The sequence below is a fragment of the Clavelina lepadiformis genome, chromosome 3 (assembly GCF_947623445.1).
Source record: "Clavelina lepadiformis chromosome 3, kaClaLepa1.1, whole genome shotgun sequence".
NCBI classification, from domain to species: Eukaryota; Metazoa; Chordata; class Ascidiacea; order Aplousobranchia; family Clavelinidae; genus Clavelina; species Clavelina lepadiformis.
In genome coordinates, this window is record NC_135242.1 from 6,335,170 (window position 1) to 6,354,697 (window position 19,528).

General features: G+C 35.8%; 3 protein-coding genes across 4 annotated transcripts; 2 read left to right on the forward strand and 1 right to left on the reverse strand.

Moving 5' to 3' along the window:
* The first annotated feature begins 1,826 nt into the window (after window positions 1-1,826).
* Window positions 1,827-9,317, forward strand: LOC143448404 (plastin-2-like). The gene is made up of 15 exons (XM_076948134.1): window positions 1,827-1,980; window positions 2,125-2,276; window positions 2,412-2,579; window positions 2,995-3,086; window positions 3,225-3,306; window positions 3,488-3,653; window positions 3,938-4,013; window positions 4,204-4,390; window positions 5,137-5,320; window positions 5,411-5,489; window positions 5,600-5,700; window positions 5,855-6,002; window positions 6,207-6,333; window positions 8,126-8,247; window positions 8,520-9,317. The coding sequence occupies exons 1-15, from the start codon at window positions 1,887-1,889 to the stop codon at window positions 8,683-8,685; spliced, it is 1,944 nt and encodes a 647-aa protein (XP_076804249.1). The 5' UTR covers window positions 1,827-1,886; the 3' UTR covers window positions 8,686-9,317.
* A 223-nt stretch (window positions 9,318-9,540) lies between these two features.
* LOC143448406 (uncharacterized) lies at window positions 9,541-12,904 on the forward strand. Of its 2 annotated transcripts, none has more exons than XM_076948137.1 (8): window positions 9,541-9,595; window positions 10,520-10,630; window positions 10,902-11,038; window positions 11,277-11,459; window positions 11,579-11,750; window positions 11,895-12,271; window positions 12,389-12,514; window positions 12,636-12,904. In XM_076948137.1, the coding sequence occupies exons 4-8, from the start codon at window positions 11,279-11,281 to the stop codon at window positions 12,704-12,706; spliced, it is 927 nt and encodes a 308-aa protein (XP_076804252.1). In that variant the 5' UTR covers window positions 9,541-9,595; window positions 10,520-10,630; window positions 10,902-11,038; window positions 11,277-11,278; the 3' UTR covers window positions 12,707-12,904. The 2 variants fall into 2 exon arrangements, with proteins under 2 accessions (XP_076804252.1, XP_076804253.1); XM_076948138.1 differs by having other exon boundaries at window positions 9,548-9,595; window positions 12,401-12,514.
* An 86-nt stretch (window positions 12,905-12,990) lies between these two features.
* LOC143448405 (uncharacterized) lies at window positions 12,991-16,631 on the reverse strand. Its single transcript, XM_076948135.1, has 6 exons — window positions 15,722-16,631; window positions 15,147-15,250; window positions 14,863-14,984; window positions 14,436-14,643; window positions 13,833-13,993; window positions 12,991-13,655 (listed from the first exon to the last, which is right to left on the reverse strand). Exons 1-6 carry the CDS (start codon window positions 16,082-16,084, stop codon window positions 13,525-13,527), a joined length of 1,089 nt encoding a protein of 362 aa, XP_076804250.1. The 5' UTR covers window positions 16,085-16,631; the 3' UTR covers window positions 12,991-13,524.
* Between the last annotated feature and the right edge of the window lie 2,897 nt (window positions 16,632-19,528).

Here is a 19,528-nt window from a genome sequence, read left to right on the forward strand (position 1 = left end):
GTTTTCATACGCTTTAGGCAACTAAGAGATTAGAAGGGGTCAGGTTAGATTAGCCTACGGTAAATATCTGGGTGGTCGATAATGCTATATTTATACAGTAGTCAACTTCCGGGTGTATTGGTAATTGTTGAGGGCAGTTCGACTAAGTTACGCATATCCACTATTGATGCAGTAAAAAAGCCATTCAAGATCCGTGTATCGAAGTAGGCAAAAAGAACCTGCATAGAAATTGTGTTGTAACAGAAACACCATGGATCTTAAGCCTCCGATTTTTATGTTGAAAGAGCGCCGCTGTTAAAGCTTTTTTTATTGTTATTGACAGAGCCACCACGCGTGTCAATGACCGCCTTATAGACCTACGATCGACAAGTGACCTGGCTAGAACGATACACTATTTGGAACCGGCCGCAGCAAACGCCGCATTAAGATGCAATCAACTGTGTAAATATTTCTGCGATTTTGGGCGTGGCGTACTTCTTAGGTCTTAGAACGAGTGGCAACTTTTGTGTATTAATATAATGCAGTGACAAATCTGGAAGATTAAAATGACATACATACAGTGTTTGACTCAAGAGTCCACGAGTAGTTCACGATCTAGACCTGTATGTTTTTTCGAGAATAGTATTGCGCACGACCAGCGTAAGCGCGGTTTTCAGTTCAGTTGTGCGGATAGTGTGTGCGTACCACACTGTATAAGGAAGTGATGTTTAATTACATCACCGCACGCTTCAAGGAAGTAACTTGTTTATGCTGAAGCATTCTGTATTATTACCTAGACCTCGCCCTGGTTTGTTTAATACATTGGTTTTTGAAGACTTGGTTTAGTCTACTATGCACTTTTGGTGGAGCAGAAAGACAGTTACACGTTTTTAGTTCATGATGATTATGTGCGAATTATGGTTTTCTGCTCAGCATACTGACAGAACGAGACTGTTTGTCAGACTGTAGACTTTGATGACCATGCTCAAAGCCCCTTGCTATCCCACACTATTATGAATCTTTGTTTTTTATGAATTGCTTGGAATTTTCTGTAAAACGTAAATAATTCTCTCTCCCTGTGCAAAATCTGTTTAAATTTTACAATAGATGGTATTTTGTTTATAAAGCAGCCGATAGTTTTGAATGAACTCATGCATCTAAAAAAAACGGTGGTTTATAATCTAAAGAGGGAAAGGCGCAGATGGGGGAAAGATGTGTCCTCAGGCGCAGCCATATGAGTAAACTACTGTGGTGCTTTTACGATAGAAAGTTAACATAGTCAGCAAATCCAGAAAACATGCCTCGGATGGCCAACTTTGCTATAGATCACATCGCGTCTTTAATGTTTGCACTTTTGATTTATTTTGAAAAGTCGCCCAGGGAGCGTCGACCCGTAGGCCATTTACCATATATAAAACTATAATTTCAAAATAAAACTTACTGACGCTTCTAACGAAGTTGATTAGGCAAAATCTTCCCTGCACAATTCTTTTCCAAAATAAACCAAGTTGTGCAGACATGCTTTTTTGACATGATTTGCATGTATAGTCGGTTATTTGTAATCTTGTTCCATGGGTGATTTTCCTCCAAAAAACAGCAAATTTTCCAATTTGGATCGTGGTCAGTTGGTATTATCGCTCTGGGGCAAGTTTGTAAAGTTGCATTTTTTGCCCGAAATTGTCCATTTTAATGATGTATTTATTAATCAAACTCTAATACTGTCTATATATAATTCGCAATCTTTTTTCAGAAAAAATTTTCACAAAATCAATTTCTTTTTATCCAATTGTTATGACTGAATTTGTAACTTTGAATTAATCCATTTAACATTTTGTTACTTTAACTAGAACTAATTGTGAATGTTTTGGGAATTCCTGTAATACGTATTCAAAAAAAAATTCTAGAAGATGGCAACCGAGAGCGAGTTAATTCAACAGATGGCAGATGTCAAGTTAAATGATGAAGAAAAAGAAACGGTCGCTAATGCATTTGTTGCTGTTGGTAAGATCTTAAAGCTAGTTTTAAAGAAGTGGGTACTTCGTAATTAAATAATCATTGTGAAATTAGCATAATTAATCAATAAGCCTTTAGAAATTTAAAAGCAGGATTTTATGTAGTATAAATGTGCGCATTCTTTGACTTTAGACACTAACAACAATGGATTCATTGAACAAGATGAGCTGGTTGATCTCTTCAGAATGTGTCAAAATCCTCTCCCTGCTTACAAGATCCGTATGATGATGCAAGAAATGGACATAAACAAAGATAACAGGCTGAGCATAACGGAAGTTGCGAAGGTATATAAGCACATCTCAACTTGGAGATAATGTTAACTGAATCATGTCACCAACATTGTAATTCATAACATGTTTTGTAGTGTTTCAGTTTTTACATCTTGCTTAAAATTGTTTTTGTCTTTGCTTTTGATATAGCTTTATGAAAAACACACTGAAAATGAAATGGCCAAAACCTTTAAGAAAGCTGTAAAAACTCAACAAGGTATTGTAGCTCATGGTGGCATGTCTCAGTCATCTGCTGAAGGCACTCAGCATTCCTACTCTGAAGAAGAATGTCTTGCTTTTACCAACTGGATTGCTAGGGTAAGCAAAAGCATTGTGTTACAATTTTCCTTATACATAAAAAATAACTTGAAAATTTACTTTATTTAATCATTTCTTCTGAACAAGAATGTCAAAACTATTTGTGAAAGTGAATTTTAATTCAGTGTAATTTGTTGCTGTAGACTTAAATTGATGACATGTTTATCCAATATATGTTCTCAAAACTTATCTTTTCTCTGAGGCTTGTAGATTGTGGCTGTGAAATGAGTGTTATAATTGCCACTATGAATGCGGAAAGAATGTAGTAATTAGTTAAAAATGTTTTTCTTTTAAGAATGGAAGATTTTTAACCTTACATTAATCTAAATAGATCTTTCAAAGCGAAAAAAAACTTACAGTTGTACAATGTACAGTGTACACCGTACAGTATGTTTAAATAGATTATTTTTCTCAGAACTTGGCTAAGGATGCAGACTGTAAGGATAAAGTGAAGGATCTTAAGCCAGAATCATTGTTTAATATCATGGAAGATGGTGTTGTGCTTTGGTGATTTAAATTTCTTTATTCCTATTTGCGGAATTTTGTGTAATGTAATTTAGTGCTATTGTCACATAAAATAACTGTAATATAATTCTAATATGGTATTGAAACATCTTTTGAAGTGTTTTAATATCATTTTCCCAGCAAAATGATCAACTTGTCACAGCCAGAGACCATTGATGAAAGAACTATCAACAAGACTAAGTTAAACGTTTACAAAGTTCAGGTAATACTTTTTAATTCACAAATAGAATGATGAGCGCAGCATGCCGGCAATACATCGCCTTGCTTCTGGTGGTTTTGGAAATGCACCGACATGGCCGTTGTTTATTGCTTACTTCAAACTCATTACCAGCTTCTGAAAATTAAACTTTTGTTGTAATTAACATGTGAACTTATTCTGGCAGGAAAACTTGAACTTAGCTCTGAATTCTTCATCTGCCATTGGCTGCAGTATTGTCAACATCGGAGCGCAGGACATCAGTGAAGGAAAACCTCATCTCATTTTGGGTCTTCTCTGGCAAATTATCAGAATTGGTCTTTTTGCAAAGATTGAACTCATGAAGAATGCTGGTAATTTGTTGTTGAAGATTTGATATTTGCAATTAAAGCTGTTGATAAATGGTATTAAGTATATTAAATTTAGATCATATGATGTTAGTTTGTCATTTTTATCGTTAATATCTTCACTATAATTCACACATTAGTTGCACGTGATAGTAATTGTTTGCTAACATGATTGTTCTATGGAATATGTCCTGATCTGCAAAATACTTGCTAAACTGTATAGTCCTACTTGGTTTTGTAACTAGTTTTCTTTTGGTCAAAGTACAGTAGTTAATTTGTCTCAAAAACAGAAATTGCTGCTCTCCTTGAAGAAGGTGAAACGTTGGAAGATTTGATGAATCTTTCTCCAGAAGAGTTACTTCTCAGGTAGGCCAAGGACAATGGATTGTTAACAATAGTATGTGGTTTACTTCAACTGTTCACTAAGTTACAATATTTATTTTCATGAAGTTTATAAAATGTCTGTTTACCCAACACATGGTTGGCTTCCAACGGCTGTCTCATTTGTATTTACCCACATCAACTACAATTTGTTAGGGATAAAACTTATTTTAAGGTGGATGAACTATCACCTCGCAAACTCCCCCACTTACCAAAGCCAAGCTGGTGGGAAAAAAATCACCAACTTTAGCGGCGATATCAAAGATTCAGTCGCTTATGTCTGCCTGCTTGAACAGATTCAGCCCGTAGATGAAGAAACAAAGCAGTATGAACTGACACCTCCAATTACTGCAGACACCACGGTAACTGTCTAAACCAATGATTCTTAACATATGGCTTATGACCCATAAGGTTGGTCACAGGAGCAATCTCATTGGGTCACTATACAATCATGCTATCTATCACTGAAGTTGATGTTGGTTAGATTGAATTGACATGGCAAAGAAAATTGTGTAGCCATAGATTTTTTTCACATCACACAAGGGAGTTATGGTTTGTGTGCATTATTTATATGGACATGGTGCATACACACACACACATATGCTCACATACAATTGTTGTTTTAACATAATACCTATGTTTTCATAAGATGGTTATTATTCAGTAAAAATGCAACATACAATTGTCGTTAGTTAACAGCCTGTAGCTCAAAAAGGGCACCATTTTTAGAAAAGCATATAGTTAAAATACTTGAGTTTTTTCTAATACAAAATCACCATTAAGGAACTAGCATTATTCCTGCAACACTGTTCATATTAATGTAAACAGTCTGGTACCTGCTTTCTTTCCAAAGTAGTTTGTGTACTACAATCTGTATGAATTCAGGAAAACATGGATCCTAGTATTGCGATTGGGGGTCACAGTTGGTGAGCCCTGGTTTGAACACAAGTATCTCATTTGTTGAGACATAAGCCTCATCACTGAGAATTTTGCATTGAAAAAATTATTTTTCTAATCTAGGATGATGTCAGTCATTTAACACAGCTTGATTTAGTTTTGCATGCCATTGCTTATACAGAAATAATAGCCTTAGCTTCTTTTAACATAGGCACCCGACAATCTTGCACGTGCGGAAAAAATGCTTAAGTCTGCCGACCGACTTGGCTGTCGTGAGTTTGTCACTTCAAAAGATGTTGTCAAAGGAAATGCGAAACTAAACATGGCTTTCGTGGCCAACCTCTTCAACACTCATCCTGCACTTAAAAAGGTTGAAATTGACGAAGCTCTCATAGGTAAACAAGATCTTCAGTTTTCATCATTTTAATGTTTTATAAATTCGATAATCAGCTTTGTTAAGTTTAGTGTAACAACTGTGTTTATAGAGGAAACTCGAGAGGTAAAGACATTCAGAAACTGGATGAACAGCTTGGGTGTGTCACCACGTGTTTATAACTTCAACAAGTATGTAGCAAGCATACAATGAATTTTGCAAATGCTTTGATGGCTCGCATTATGTTGTCCAAGTTTATACCATTGCCTCCTTGCTTTATGCTATTTCTTTTTATGTACAGCGACTTAAAGGATGGCCTTGTACTGCTCCAGCTCTACGGCCATCTTGATGACCAGGTTGTGAATTGGAATAAGGTCAACAAGCCTCCATTTACTATGATGGGTAATTGTCACCAAATGTAGGAAAAACGTTTTGAATATATTTCGTTGACCAGAAAAACAATGATAAAAGTCAATCTCAGCGATGAAGGATGTCTTTCTTTTTTAACTTAATCTCTTTTTTAATTTAACTTGATAAGGTACATTTCTTAATGCAGGTGGAAACATGAAAAAGCTGGAAAACTGCAATTATACGGTTGATCTTGGCAAAAAACTGAAATTCAGTCTTGTTGGAATTGATGGCTCTAATATTAACCAGGGAGACAACACACTTACATTGGGTCTTGTGTGGCAGCTTATGAGATAGTGAGTTCTTTGCTCTTACACTGCTATCCAAACTATCATTGTAGGAGTAATGTGCGTTGATGTATATTTTTTCATATGTTGTATTTTCTCCTACCTTGTTGTTTGCGTTAAAACTAATATATTTTCTTGCGCTCCGCACAAAAGGTTTTAAAGTAAACAGTATCATTATCCTGCGTTTTTTATCGACATTTTAAAATGTTTCAGTTACACGCTGAAGATCTTGCAAGACATTAGTGAGCAAGATACACCTGCAAAGGACAAAGAAATCATTGCTTGGACAAATGAGAAGCTGACAGCCAATGGAAAAGAAACCAGGATTTCATCATTTAAGGTAGAGGTTTATGAGATCTTTTATCTAGATTTCAGTGCGGTAAAAATCAGTATAGTTCAACAAAGCTTGTTCGTCAAATTTAAATCTGGAACCACAGCGATTATGTTTTCTTTAACACAAGTAAATACAAGAATGAAGGCAATTTATCCTATACAAAAAGTAGTAAAAATTCCACAGAAAATGATAAGGTACAATGCAATTCCCGTCCAAGACATGTTCAAATTTCTTATCAGATTTTGTGCTGTTACCAACAACCAAACATGTTGCGGTATCTTTTGCCAATTGTCCAATCCAAGGTTTTTCCTACAACTTTCATGACAAGAATGTACAATAATCTTTTTACTTTTTAGCTAATGCTGGACGTGTACAATATAACACGTCATCATCAAAACACCAAACTTTTTATTTGGGTAACCAGTACCCAGATAGTCGCTTTTAAAGCAGGGACAAGTGTTACATACATTATACATGCATAAAAACATCAAACAAAACACTATTTATCTTGTCGCAATTGATCCAGTGAGTAATAGTTTTGGTTTCATTTTCATCTTATCCAATCATTAAAGGTCATTTTGCATCATAAAGTTTGTTGTCGATGCTGCAAAACCACATCTCAGCTATTGTCTTGTACGTGAGTTGGGAGTGTTAGATGTTGCCTGGTCTCGGTTTGCTCTTATTGCCATTTAGGGCAGATTATGTTTTTCTAAAAGAAACTTCGTGATAGATTTGAGTACTTCGCTAATTTTTTGCTTATTAAACTTAGTTAGCCATGTCTGTGGACAAGTTACTTTGTGTCCTGCTGGGTTGCTCCCAAACATTGGTTGCGTTGACTGCTTGCCAACTAGATGAGCACAATTTATGCCTTGGGTTGTTGAGACAATTTACTATGGTCATTTTAACTTACAACAACTCACCCTGACTTGACTTATCTTATGTGAGTTCAACTGACTCTTGGTCAGTTGAACTCAGGAAAATTCAATATTTGTTCATTCCTTAACATTTGCTGCGGTTTGTCTCATAAGTGTAAGTTGTCAAGCTGTAGGCTGTTACATGGTTTAAAGTGGTTATCCTGGGCTTGGTGAATAGTAAATACTATTTTTTTTGATTCAAGTGTGTATGAAAACATGAACTGTCATAGTACAGTTATACAATATTTAAAGACTTACCTGTGGTGTTTTTTACCGCTGAGCATTAACACTGAACAAAATAGTTTACAGGTTTTGTTTGCACATAAGAATGTGTTTAGTATAAACCTGAACACATGAAACAATATCTCTTAATATAAAAGAAATCGATGCACATTGTTTCTCTATCAAGTACACCAAGTGTCATATTTCTTTGACAAATAATGTTCAATATTGATTGCTGAGCTAGCCCATAATGCTAACAGTGATCAAATTTTGTCTCTCCAAATATTTGCTGGTGCCTCAGCAGTTCGTATGGGCCGTCGTATACATTTTGCGCAAATGGGAAGTAGTTGTGGTAACGGTTACCCCACAAAGATGAAATGTAAATATTTCTTACCTGCATAAATTTACTGAGCGCTATTTGTCAATAATGCCGGTGTTATAATGTGCCATGCGACATGCTCTTCATACGAGATATTTAAGCGTTGAGGTCACAGGCATGACCAATGTTGCCTTTTGGGTAAGTGGGTAAGATAAGGCCAAGAAGGTAGATATAAAACATATGAAACAACAAGTTGTGCACAAGGCTATCATAAAGCTCTGTAGTCACTACTCACTACACTATTCTGCCATAGAAGGAATAATCGCTTGTTTCATTTCATCAGGATTCATCCGTCACCACCTCTCATGTTGTAATCGATCTCATTGACTGCATCGCACCAGGAAAAGTTAACTATGACATCATCAACCCTGGAAACTCGGAGGAAGAAAAAATCAGCAATGCTAAGTAAGCTAGATGGAATCTGTATTGGAACAGTGCTCGATGCCTAGTTAGAGTTGTTATTTTGCTGATACCTGGGCTATACAAATGTGGTTATTGTATCTTAATGCTACTTGGGGCATTCTACATTTTTTCAAATACTGAAATATAGCAAACCTAAGCGAAGTCAGCTGAAAAAAACTTTCGTTAATTTGCATTTTGGTTCCAAGCTGCAAGGTGGCTACTTATAATAAAGTCATCGCACAGTTTCCATAGTTTTTAACTTGTACAATTTTCAGGTATGCCATTTCCATGGCTCGTAAAATTGGCTCAAAGATTTATGCTCTTCCTGAAGATCTTGTAGAACCAAATCCAAAGATGGTGATGACTGTGTTTGCATGTCTCATGGCAACAGCCATGGACAACGCTAAGAATGAAGCCCCAGCAGAAGAGGAAGCGCAATAACTCATCCATAGAGATGTGTGGGATCTGATAGGATTCCAATTTTCTGAAGAAGTTATTCTTGACAAAAATTAACATTACATTTTGCAATTGGATGCGCAAAGCATTCCGTTAATCTAAAGTAGCTAGCTCGCCCGCTTGTTGTTTGCTACCTTCCATACTCTACTTGTTTAAATTAAACGTTATGGTTGCGTGCACTATCAATCTCCAGGCTAAATCATGCGTGTGATTAGACATTTTATATATTTTACACTTTCAAATGTACTTTTTTTTATTACTTTTCATCAGTGTGTTAGTAGTAATCATTCCATTTCCGCTGCATTAAGTTTCATTTCAAATGACGAAATATTCCAATGATATAGCAGGTCGTATTTGCCGCGGTGATTCGTTGGCGTATCCTTTAAAATTGCACTTCTGTAATATCGAAACTTCGTTCTGTTCAAGAAAAAAACTAAGAAAATTCGTTTTCCTGCTATTGATATAATTAATTGTAATAAGTCTGCGTCGTGCAATATCAATTTGTATCAACTGGACGAACTCGTGGAGTCGCTTCCTGTCTTCTTTTAGTATTAATCCTACTTGGTAACTCCTTTGTTCTTGTGTTTATTAAAGCATTTATCTGTATGCAGAATTTACATTTTGCCTGGTACGCTGGAGTTGTTTGAAAAAATAGCAACGTTACTTCACCAAACGTGTCTGAGTCAGACTACCGTAAGGTGTGTGGTGAATGTAGAAAGATTTACTTTGAGGAAACTTCTCTCAGGTGTTTCCTGCGTGGTTCAGCGTTCGCGCCCTTGTGACTAAGCGCTGTTTCGATGCAACAATGTTTTATCATGTGGTCTACGTGGATACAGGAAAGACATCTTGAGCCAGGTTAAAAACTTACGTTGGGAAATGACCGGTTACATCGTAGGTAAGCTGGTGTTTCCTTTAAAGGGATGAACATGCTTACTTTTCTAGAATATTGTGTAAATCAGGGAGATTCCACGTAAACGCAGTTGCTGGTAAAAGTGGAATTTGAAGGCAAGTATTACTGGCTTGCCGCCACACGCGCATGTCAGAATTCCCCATTTTTTGATTGGTCTACCTTCAGTCACCAGCAGTACTTCTTAATACCTCGCATCCAACTATAGACTACTACAGTAACTCTTTCAGACAATAGAAAGTGTCGTTTCGGAGTATTTAGATTGTGGGACAAAGTTTCTCAGAGAAAAATCATAGCTTAACTTGAAATGTTTTGGGCACGGTTGCTCACTCAATTACGAATTTTTTTGTCAGCTTTTAGTATGCATCGACGACAAGAAAATTTTAGTCTTTTATTTATGTTCACAAACATACAATGCAGCTATTATGCTTTCGGTCATCAGCCATGACCTGTGAGGAAATAATTGTACAATGCTTCTTGATATACCGCAGTGTTGGATGTTTAAACAGATTACGACGGCAACAAACTTAGGAAACGTATTTCTTATTAATCTTGTTTTTTTTATGAAACAGAACGCGAGACAACAACAACAATTCTTTCAGAACATTTGAAACAAATATATCAATAGACTGATCGAGATTGTGCAGCATGCTGTGTATTAAGTATTTGTAAAAATTCTACTTTTTTACCAAAAAATTCTAATTCCTTTCTGACCAACAACTCAATCAGTTTAGGTTAATTTAGTTCAATTACTAAGGAAAAATAGCATCGACGAGACGGTTATACAAACGCAATGACGCAGTTACCGCATTTTTGCCTAAATTAGTTCGCGCCTTTAAGTAAATTTAACGCGTTTCGTCACGACACCAGCAAGATATTCCAAATTTATTTTTGTTTGGGTATTTTTGGTAGTGCAAAGCCAATCACATGACATGAATGGAGATGCTTTTTCCAGAGATTCCAGCTTTTATTTCTGAATTCGGCACAACTATATCAAGAAATCAGACCAGGCTATATATACAGGTAATAAATAATTTCTTAAGTAAAGTGAAAGCAATCAATCAGAGGAGTAATGTAAAAGCAAAGCAGGATAACTTGCTATGGAAAGTCAGTTTAAGGTGAAGTAATCTAGTCATTAGCAGCAATGCAGTTGTGTTTATGAATAAGGCGTTGTCCAATTGAAACGAACTGTTAAGGTTACAAACAAAGCATAAGTGGTTACTGTAATGGAATGTAGTCATGTTAGACAACTCAAAAATTTATTTTTCGTTATAGTTTGGTTCTTGTTTTACAGGTTATACTGACAACATATTTTCATTATAAAACCCTTGTTTGGTCAAATGCTAAGCATCTCATATTATTGTAGACTGTGACAGATATAAAATTACTTTGAAACATACAGAATCTGCCTGGATTGGAAATCTGGAATAGGTAAGACAAAATATTTTACTTTCCACATAAAGATACTACCTAAAGGCTATAGCTGAAAAAGTAAACAGAGTTTAGCCTAAACACAAAAAAGTTTACACAATTAAATCTTTGTAGAAAAGATTTTCTATAATTTGATTTTACGTTTATTCTTACCAAGGGCTGAGTTAGGTTAAAATTACCCAGAAACAGACAATAAGCTGTGTCCACTTTTTTCATTGCGATATTTGTTTTGAAAAAGTGATGTCCGACAGAAGACGTAACTTCAATAGAAGAAGAAACATAAATAGGAACATTAACAGACAGGGGCAAAATGACGAAAAACCTTCATTTCCACCACTAACTGCATCGTTAACATCGACCCCCTTATCGCTACCAGAATCGACAACTTTGTTGACAACAGGATCCTTGGCTGTTACTACAGGTTGCAGACAATTGTTGAAGCTGCGTAGTTTTAACTTCTTATAGTAATTTCTCATCTTCCTGCATCAAGAAGATCTTCCGCAGGAGCAAGTGTAAAAACGAGTTCTTCTTTTTCACCAGGTCATACTCTTCTTCCTTCTGATTTCAACTCGCATTCTTCTTCTCATCCACATCCACCCATCACACCGCTTTCAAACCCCACGATCAGCCCCACTATTTTAGGAGCTTCACTGGGAGCCCTGCTACTGTTTGCGATAACTGTGGTGGCGATAGTGATGACAAGATGCAGTCGGTAGGAATACGTTTATGCCGTCTAACTTACCTTGGATTGCTTTCTAATACTCGATATTGTCTATAAGCCGATCTCAAATTTCTGAGCCTAAACATTAATCTTACAAATAAGTGCTTTACTCTAACCCGTGTTTTTTATTATTAGATCTAAAAGATCGTCAAAAGTGACGCAGGAACCTGCTATAGCTACATTCAGTTCACGTGACATGCAAACGACAACATCCGGTCACTCACTGCCATTAGCTGATTTCTACATCCGTGAAAGTGCTACTACCAACAACCTTTCAGTTCAACCAGAACATCAAAATCATCTCAACCACCTCAACGTTACACAGAATGCTAGTATCTACGTTGGAAAACACTCTGTTTGCAAATTTCCGATTAGCCTGAGACAGACGAAGAGAAACCTCCAAATTAACAAAGAAATCTCCAAAAGTCCAATTTTTAATCGTTATAAAGAAGTAAACGATTTCGCAAGCAATCCTAACTTTAATGAGAGACGTTATGTCAATATTAATGAAGGTAAGTGCTGAATAACGGTGGTTAAGCACAATAGCCTACTACTATATCATGTGCTTTTCATGACTTTTTGAAAGAATTGCTGTACCGAAAGCTAAACTTCTTTCTATTAAAATACAGCTTTTTTTATAGCACCAGTTTCACCGCAAAGTGAAGAGGACGATTACATATTTCCTGATTACTATCCCGCACAAAATGTACCAAGAAGGGAATTATATCAAAACTTTCCTTCCATTTTGAAAGACGGTAAGTCGTGGCATTTTCTATAACTTTCAGTCTGCTGGAAGAGAGCATGACAAGCTCTGACCTGTTTTCTTTACATAAACCAACGTAATTCAACAATGACTTGTTTGATGAAACTTTGCAGATGAGAACGTTTACCTTCAGCCACAATCAGCTTCTGACAGAGACAACAATTATATTTCATTCATTGATTAGCTAATTTTTAAACAGTGTTTGCACAAAATGATGTTGTATCAGTTTTAAAATTCAGGAAGGGCCTCGTCAGCTCTCGGTTACTCGGAGAGATGAGGCTCCATCTGTTGCTACTTTTAGTGTTGCTGTTTATTTTTTTGCTTTGCTTGTTTTCATTTTATGCGGGATGTGAGTGAATAAAATTTTGTCGGTGAAACTTTATGCTAAACATTTTTTTTATCAACGTATCAATTACATACGGCAGCGGTAATTGTACTTGGGGTCTTTCAGTTTTTCTGTAATTGCGGTCATCTTGTTGCGAGTTTATTAACACCAAAAACTTTTAACAACGGATATATGTGGACAAACACTTCAATGGCAAAAAAAGCAGAAACGAAATAGATTAAAAACTGTAAGATAAAAATAATAAATTTTGTAATCGCATAATTTCAAGTAAGAAGTGCAAAATCTTTGGTTGAACAACATTGGAATCAAGCACAACTTTTTTGATGAACCAATAAAACACACAGTAATCCTTAATTATTAGATGCCCATGAAAGAACAAGACATTTTTCGTCGTCAACATAGAGTTCGAATCATGTTGTTTATTTGCACATAATCGTGAAAAGTAGACGGTTGGCTATACGCGGACATCGTTATACGTCATTGCAAAAGACGATTTTTGCACGTTGTATAAATCGAGAAATTACTCACGCCAAACGTGCCTTGCGGTGTGATTTAAATATTTTGCGTTTTTTTGCTCTTTTCTACAATAAAGTTACAACCTCATGTGTCTGGATTGTCCGGTATGAGTAAAAGCATTTTGTTTGCGGGTAATTTTTCTATTTTTTTATATCGTCGATGGTGAAATAAATAGTGTCCTCTGGCGCTGGAAAGTGTCTAGATCCACGTGGACTTGGAACAGGCTCCAAATACAGATCGTTGCTGTGCGGAGGAACTTGCAAGTTCGTGTCTAAAAGAACACACGCGGTTGGGCAATACAATCACCTGACCAAATGCGATAGAAACTGTACGACCGTTGAGAATGGCAAGTTTGAAAAGAAGCCAAATACAATACATTATCTTTCATTGGTCACATCAGGCTGTTAGTTTAGGTGAAGCAAAAGCAAGCAGAAACATATGTACATACCGTGCATTGTATGATTGTAATAGGGGGAACCTAAGTCGATGTTGGAAAAAGAACTTTCGTTATCATGTGAAAGTTCCGGTCGAACAGTCTCATAGTTGGCGACAGAGCATTGTTCGGTTGGCATTGTGGGGATGGATGTGCTGTTGCCAGTAACACCGTTTCTAGGTCAAAAGTTGGTAAAGGTTTTAAAAGGTGTTTGAGACGTTACTTGAAATTGACATAAGACTAATGTCGTCTATCGTATCTGTATAGGCTTTGACAGTGATTAAGTGGAACATGAACATGAAAATAACTTGGTTGTTCGTGAAAACTAAGTTATTCCAAAGTTATCCACTAGCAAATAATTTGCATTAAATTATTTTCTTTGTCTAACTTGCAAAGCAATAACCATTTTTGGTAACATTTTAGCCTGAAAAATACCGTCGATATTTTCAAATTAAACACGTCAGGATGACACACACCACGCGGCTGCAAAAGAAATTGCAACACATGTACATACACGTCCAAATGTAACATCACTTTAAATTATGGCTGCTGTCTGTTGCTTGTTTTTTTAGAAAGAGACAACAACTGAAACAAAAATTAAAAACCTTGTGCACTTACTCTTGACGTTTTCGTCTTTTTCTTATTGCGGCAACAGCCACAATGATCAAAGTTATACAAACTATAGCAACAGAGCCCAAAATTGCCGCGAGAGTTGTCGTGTCAAGTCCATTACCGGTTTGTTGGTGATTATGAGACGGATCACGCACATTTGGACCGGGCCGTAGCGGTAGAGATACCATGTTTGTTGTCGTGTCTTTCATAACATCTTTAAAAAGAAACTATGATTATGACGTTCTATAATTACTGTATATCCACGATCATGTTTAGTATGCAAACCTTTATATTAATCTTAGTGTATGCAAATAATGATTTTATACTTGGAGCAAATATATTTAATGTCGCCTAAATGATTTTGCAAATTGCCATTTTCATACAGAAAGCTGTAAACGTTCTAATTGTTAAGCTTGCGACTTCATATACTCACCTTCACCTATGCTGGTACTTGTTCCTGAGACTGCAACCGTCGGTGCTGCTTGTGTGGATGTTGTTGTGGTTGTTGTTGTGGTTGTAGTAGTAGTACTAGTAGTAGTAGTAGTAGTAGGTCGACTAAAGCAATGTTACTGACATCAATCCAAGGTATCGAAACAAAGCAATTTTAATTTGTTTGTACTGATAATTAGTTATAATTAGTTAAGTTAGTTATAACTAATAATTTTACCTTCTACAAAACTATAGCACATTACTTGCAATTAAAGTTTACGCATTTACCTGAAACATCCCTGCCTTCTTGAGCAAGTATTTTCGCGAGTTTGTTCTTCTGTTCCATATCCACCAAGGCAATATTTATTGCGCAGATTACCTGGAACATTTTTCTAAAAAATAGAACGAAGCATCAAATGTGAACTCCATCTTTTACAACTCTATTTCTAATTTTGAATCTCTTCACGGTTGCACACTTCATTAAGCTCTGTTTTTTTTCATTCTTTTGTTGGCCTTCTGGTTATTTCGAAAGAATGTATGGAGAAGCAATGTGAGCACTTCTCAAGTTAGAACCTTGACATGTATATATTTCTAAATGCAAGCTTTTTTTTTGCTCCACTTTTTTTGCCGTTTCCCAAGACCAAATTTCCATGATATAAATAACATTTTTCTATTATTGCCATATTTTAAACGCTACATGCCAATGGTTATGTTCAAAACTATTGGTTTCTATTCTTGACACAAAGTAGGAAAGCAACCATTACATACATATAGTATACACTGCTTACTGCTTTAATCATACGTAAAGAATATATGTATATATTATACAAAAAGGTCAAAAACTGTCTTTACAAAAATATTACTTTATAGCAGGTTCGGAGTTGCTTTTCGGTTCCACTCCCGCAACTGTTACTGCAGTCGGACACGGTAGACCACGAGCTCCATTCCCCTTCACAACTTGCAAGGTTTGTGCAGTTTGCAAGGTTTGTGATTAAACAGTCTGTAGTCCGGACAGGAGTAGGATCAATAGGAAGAAAACACGACCTAGTTCTGACATTCTTTGCAAGATCACACTGACCCACACATGAGGATGGCCCAATCCAGAAGCCCCATGTGCTGGGAACTTCATCGTTTAAGCATGGACATTCCTGAGAAGAACTTGAGTGAATTTGAAATAGAGCAACGATGATGAAGGATGAGGTTAAACTTGTAGTTAAACCACACATTTTTCAATTCTTTTTCCAGATCAACGCTTTTTTCGTAACTACAAGGTTATGATAAATCACGTATGAAACGTAAAGCCAAACCTTTTGTATAAAAACAACAATATCGCTATAACCTACCGTACAAGCAAACGGATAATAAATTAACATAAACTTTGACATACAGCAAAACCTCACTATAGAAAATATCTATAGGTGAAATGTTTGTTTTACATACTGTATAGCGGCAAGTTAAAGCTATGTGCCCAGTGAACTTTCTTCAAAATACTTCCTACTTTTACAAACCAGCCCTAACATACTGAAAAGTGTCAACTGCTGTCACCAAACAACATCTCGTTTTTAATATTTTCACTCTGGTAACGGAAACAGAAAGTGCTTTAACTTACTTAAAACCATATCGCTTGCTTGCTTCTATACCAATTGCTCTACGTTTGTGACATGCAACTTGTCAGCCTTTTAACAACTGTGTAAAATTTCTGTACGTTTTGGTAATGTCCTTCCTTAATTAACAGCCCTTTACGGTAAGTTTTAATTACGTTTCTGATACATCCCGAGCACGTGACGCCAGTGTGTTAGAAAGAACAACAGCATGATGTGCGTGATACAAATTTCTGAAATGAAGAAAAGTTAGACATAGAAGGACTGAAAAAGCGCACGATTGGCTGAGCGGCCACCCAAAATATTTCCTGTGCGTCGACATTGCTTTGTTTTACTACTGATGTTGATCACGCCTGACAAAAATACCCGCGTATAGCGTATATCCAACCCAATAATATTAATGACACAATAAAACGGCAGTCAAACGTATTCGTATGGTTAAATGGTTATTTCTATTTTGCAACAGATCAATGCAAATGTTGTATATGACATTTTTTTAGGCTGCACAGATGTCATATGAATCGTCTGCTGTCAAGTTCAGCTATGTCCAACCGAAATGCTTTACTGAGAAAAAATTGACACCATAATGACGTATTAATGAGAGCTGCACATTGAATACGGTAAATCATTACACTTGATTAAGTTTAACACAAAGTATGTAAGGAAAAAATCATTGCTCTTATTTATAGCAATTTCTAATTGCGCAATTCTTAAGCACGTTGTTGCAGTGCCTGGCTGACTGCTGCAACTTTGAAAAGTACCACAAACGCAAAATCTCGGCAGACAATATATATATTGAAAAGATCTTAAAACCTGATCACCATCAGCAATCACATACCACAAAAGTAAGTTGAATGGCTTCATGCTTTCTGCTTTACTGGCAAATGGAAGTCGAAAAAGTATTGGTGATCCTTATGTATTGCATGCATATTGAGTTCTGATTCTCATTAATTTGATTAATTAAACTCTTTATCTCGATCGAGTCTAGGCACAACGATTGAGGTAAACTTTTTTAAATTCAGAAACATGTTTATTACCGAAAAATATGCAGTACGTAATAAAAGAGTAAGCCTCAAGTGATGTAGGTCGACGTTATAATTAAAGCAACTGAATGTGTACTGTGGCTTTTGTGTTTGCAGTGGAAAACGAAGATGTTAATGAGCCGAAACAAAAAAGCGCTACTCTTATTATTATAGAAAGTTTTTGTATGCGGACCTAAAGCCGTGCAAAACATTTTCATAAACTGAGGTCACACAAACCAATCCGAGTCCAATGCGAAAATCTCGATTTATTTCTGCGATAGCTGAGGATACAGAAAACATGCTTGACAAAAGATGACATGACAAAAAAGCAAAAACATTTTAATAGATTTAGGAAAAATATTTTTGTAATGCTGGTTTGAAGAACTTGAAAATGATGAAAATTTAACGCTAGATGGTGTGATTGAGTTGAAAGCTCATATGTAGCCACAAACTCCGTCCAGCAAATGTCATATAAAAGACCTTATAACGGGAATCGTACAAATTAAACTTAGTCCTCTGCCAACTTTTTGAATTTAACATAACCTCTATTAATTTGTCTGAAACATTCCTAAGAAAATCAAATATGAAAATAAAATTCATTTATATCTACGCAGTCAACTAGTCAGTTTGTTATGGTGAATGACATAACTTTATCCATAGCTAATGTAAGTTTTTGCAGGAATTTACACTCGACGATGATTCCTCACTGCTCAAGCCCCGGTTACTGAGCTTGTTTTTGTGCAAGTTCCGTTAAACAGACATTTTGAATTTGTTTTTATTTTTAAATTGCCCATATTTCAGACTTGTTCAGTAGGACCACCAAACAGTATAGTATATAAAATGCTTTTCATACCTTGCATGCTATGTCCACGTTCAAGGTTATACCACAACCAAAGAAAGTTTGAAAACTAGGAATTTCAAAAACAGAATCTGCTTGGAAAGTTTTGCACTTTGAAGCCTATCTTTGAAATTTTCTTTTTATCTTTGCTGTACAGTGAAATCAAACGAGAGCCTTCCAAATGCTAAACTTAAGGGCGACCATGTGATAAAAAGCTCTTTACAAATTAGTTTGACTGAAGATGACAAATGCGTTTTTTCTAATTCACGCTCTGAAACGTTGTTGCATTCATTTGACGATTGCTCTGTGATTAGTAGTGTATGGTATGATTTAGTCTTATGGCCTTGTTGCAAAATCATGTACCCTTTATTTTATAGCTCTCATGAACGCTTATTTCGATTATATAATTTTGATAAATTTTATTTAGTTAATAAACTGTACATTTTTATTTGTAGACCTACCATATTTTTCATTGATAAATGTAATTTATGCGAAAAGGCCTGATATCATGTGATCGGAAATTATTGTTGTCAAAAAGAAAGAAAACATTGATAAGCATTTTTAAAAGTGGTAATCACTGTAATTAACAGTATTTCAATCGCTAAAACACATTATGAGAGATTTACACTCCACAGCTATAAAACTCAGCTATCATGGTCGTTGTCTTTTTAAGAAACCATCGTCAGAAAGTCGTTTGTCTTGTTCTATATATGGATGAAGATTATTATATCATATCACACCAACAGAAGATAATAATCGTTTATTGAATATAATGTATAACTACTATATATACATATGCTGGGTTTCAAGTGAAGATTTTTCAATATCGGGTATTAATTGTAAGTCTTTAAAACTCATACAGACCCATGGAAAATTGTTATACTTTGCAATGTCTGGGAAGCAACTGCTTTTTTTCTATCGTTGAAATTATGAAGAACCAAGAACCAAAAAATTGTTTGCACCATTTTTATTATATTTACGTATAACAAAATTATGATGTTTGCTGACATTTAAAGCGAAATAGATTATGTCTTTTCATTCCTTTCGTTGAAAAACACATCGACTACATCTTTGCTGGTTCAGGTGTTAAACTAATTTCTACTTCAGCTATCTAATCTGTTCTTAACTAATTGCGGCAATTTCGTAAAGTGCAGTTTACTTTTACGCCGACAAGTGATAGCCAGTGGCCAGTGGTCATGTTGAAGATAG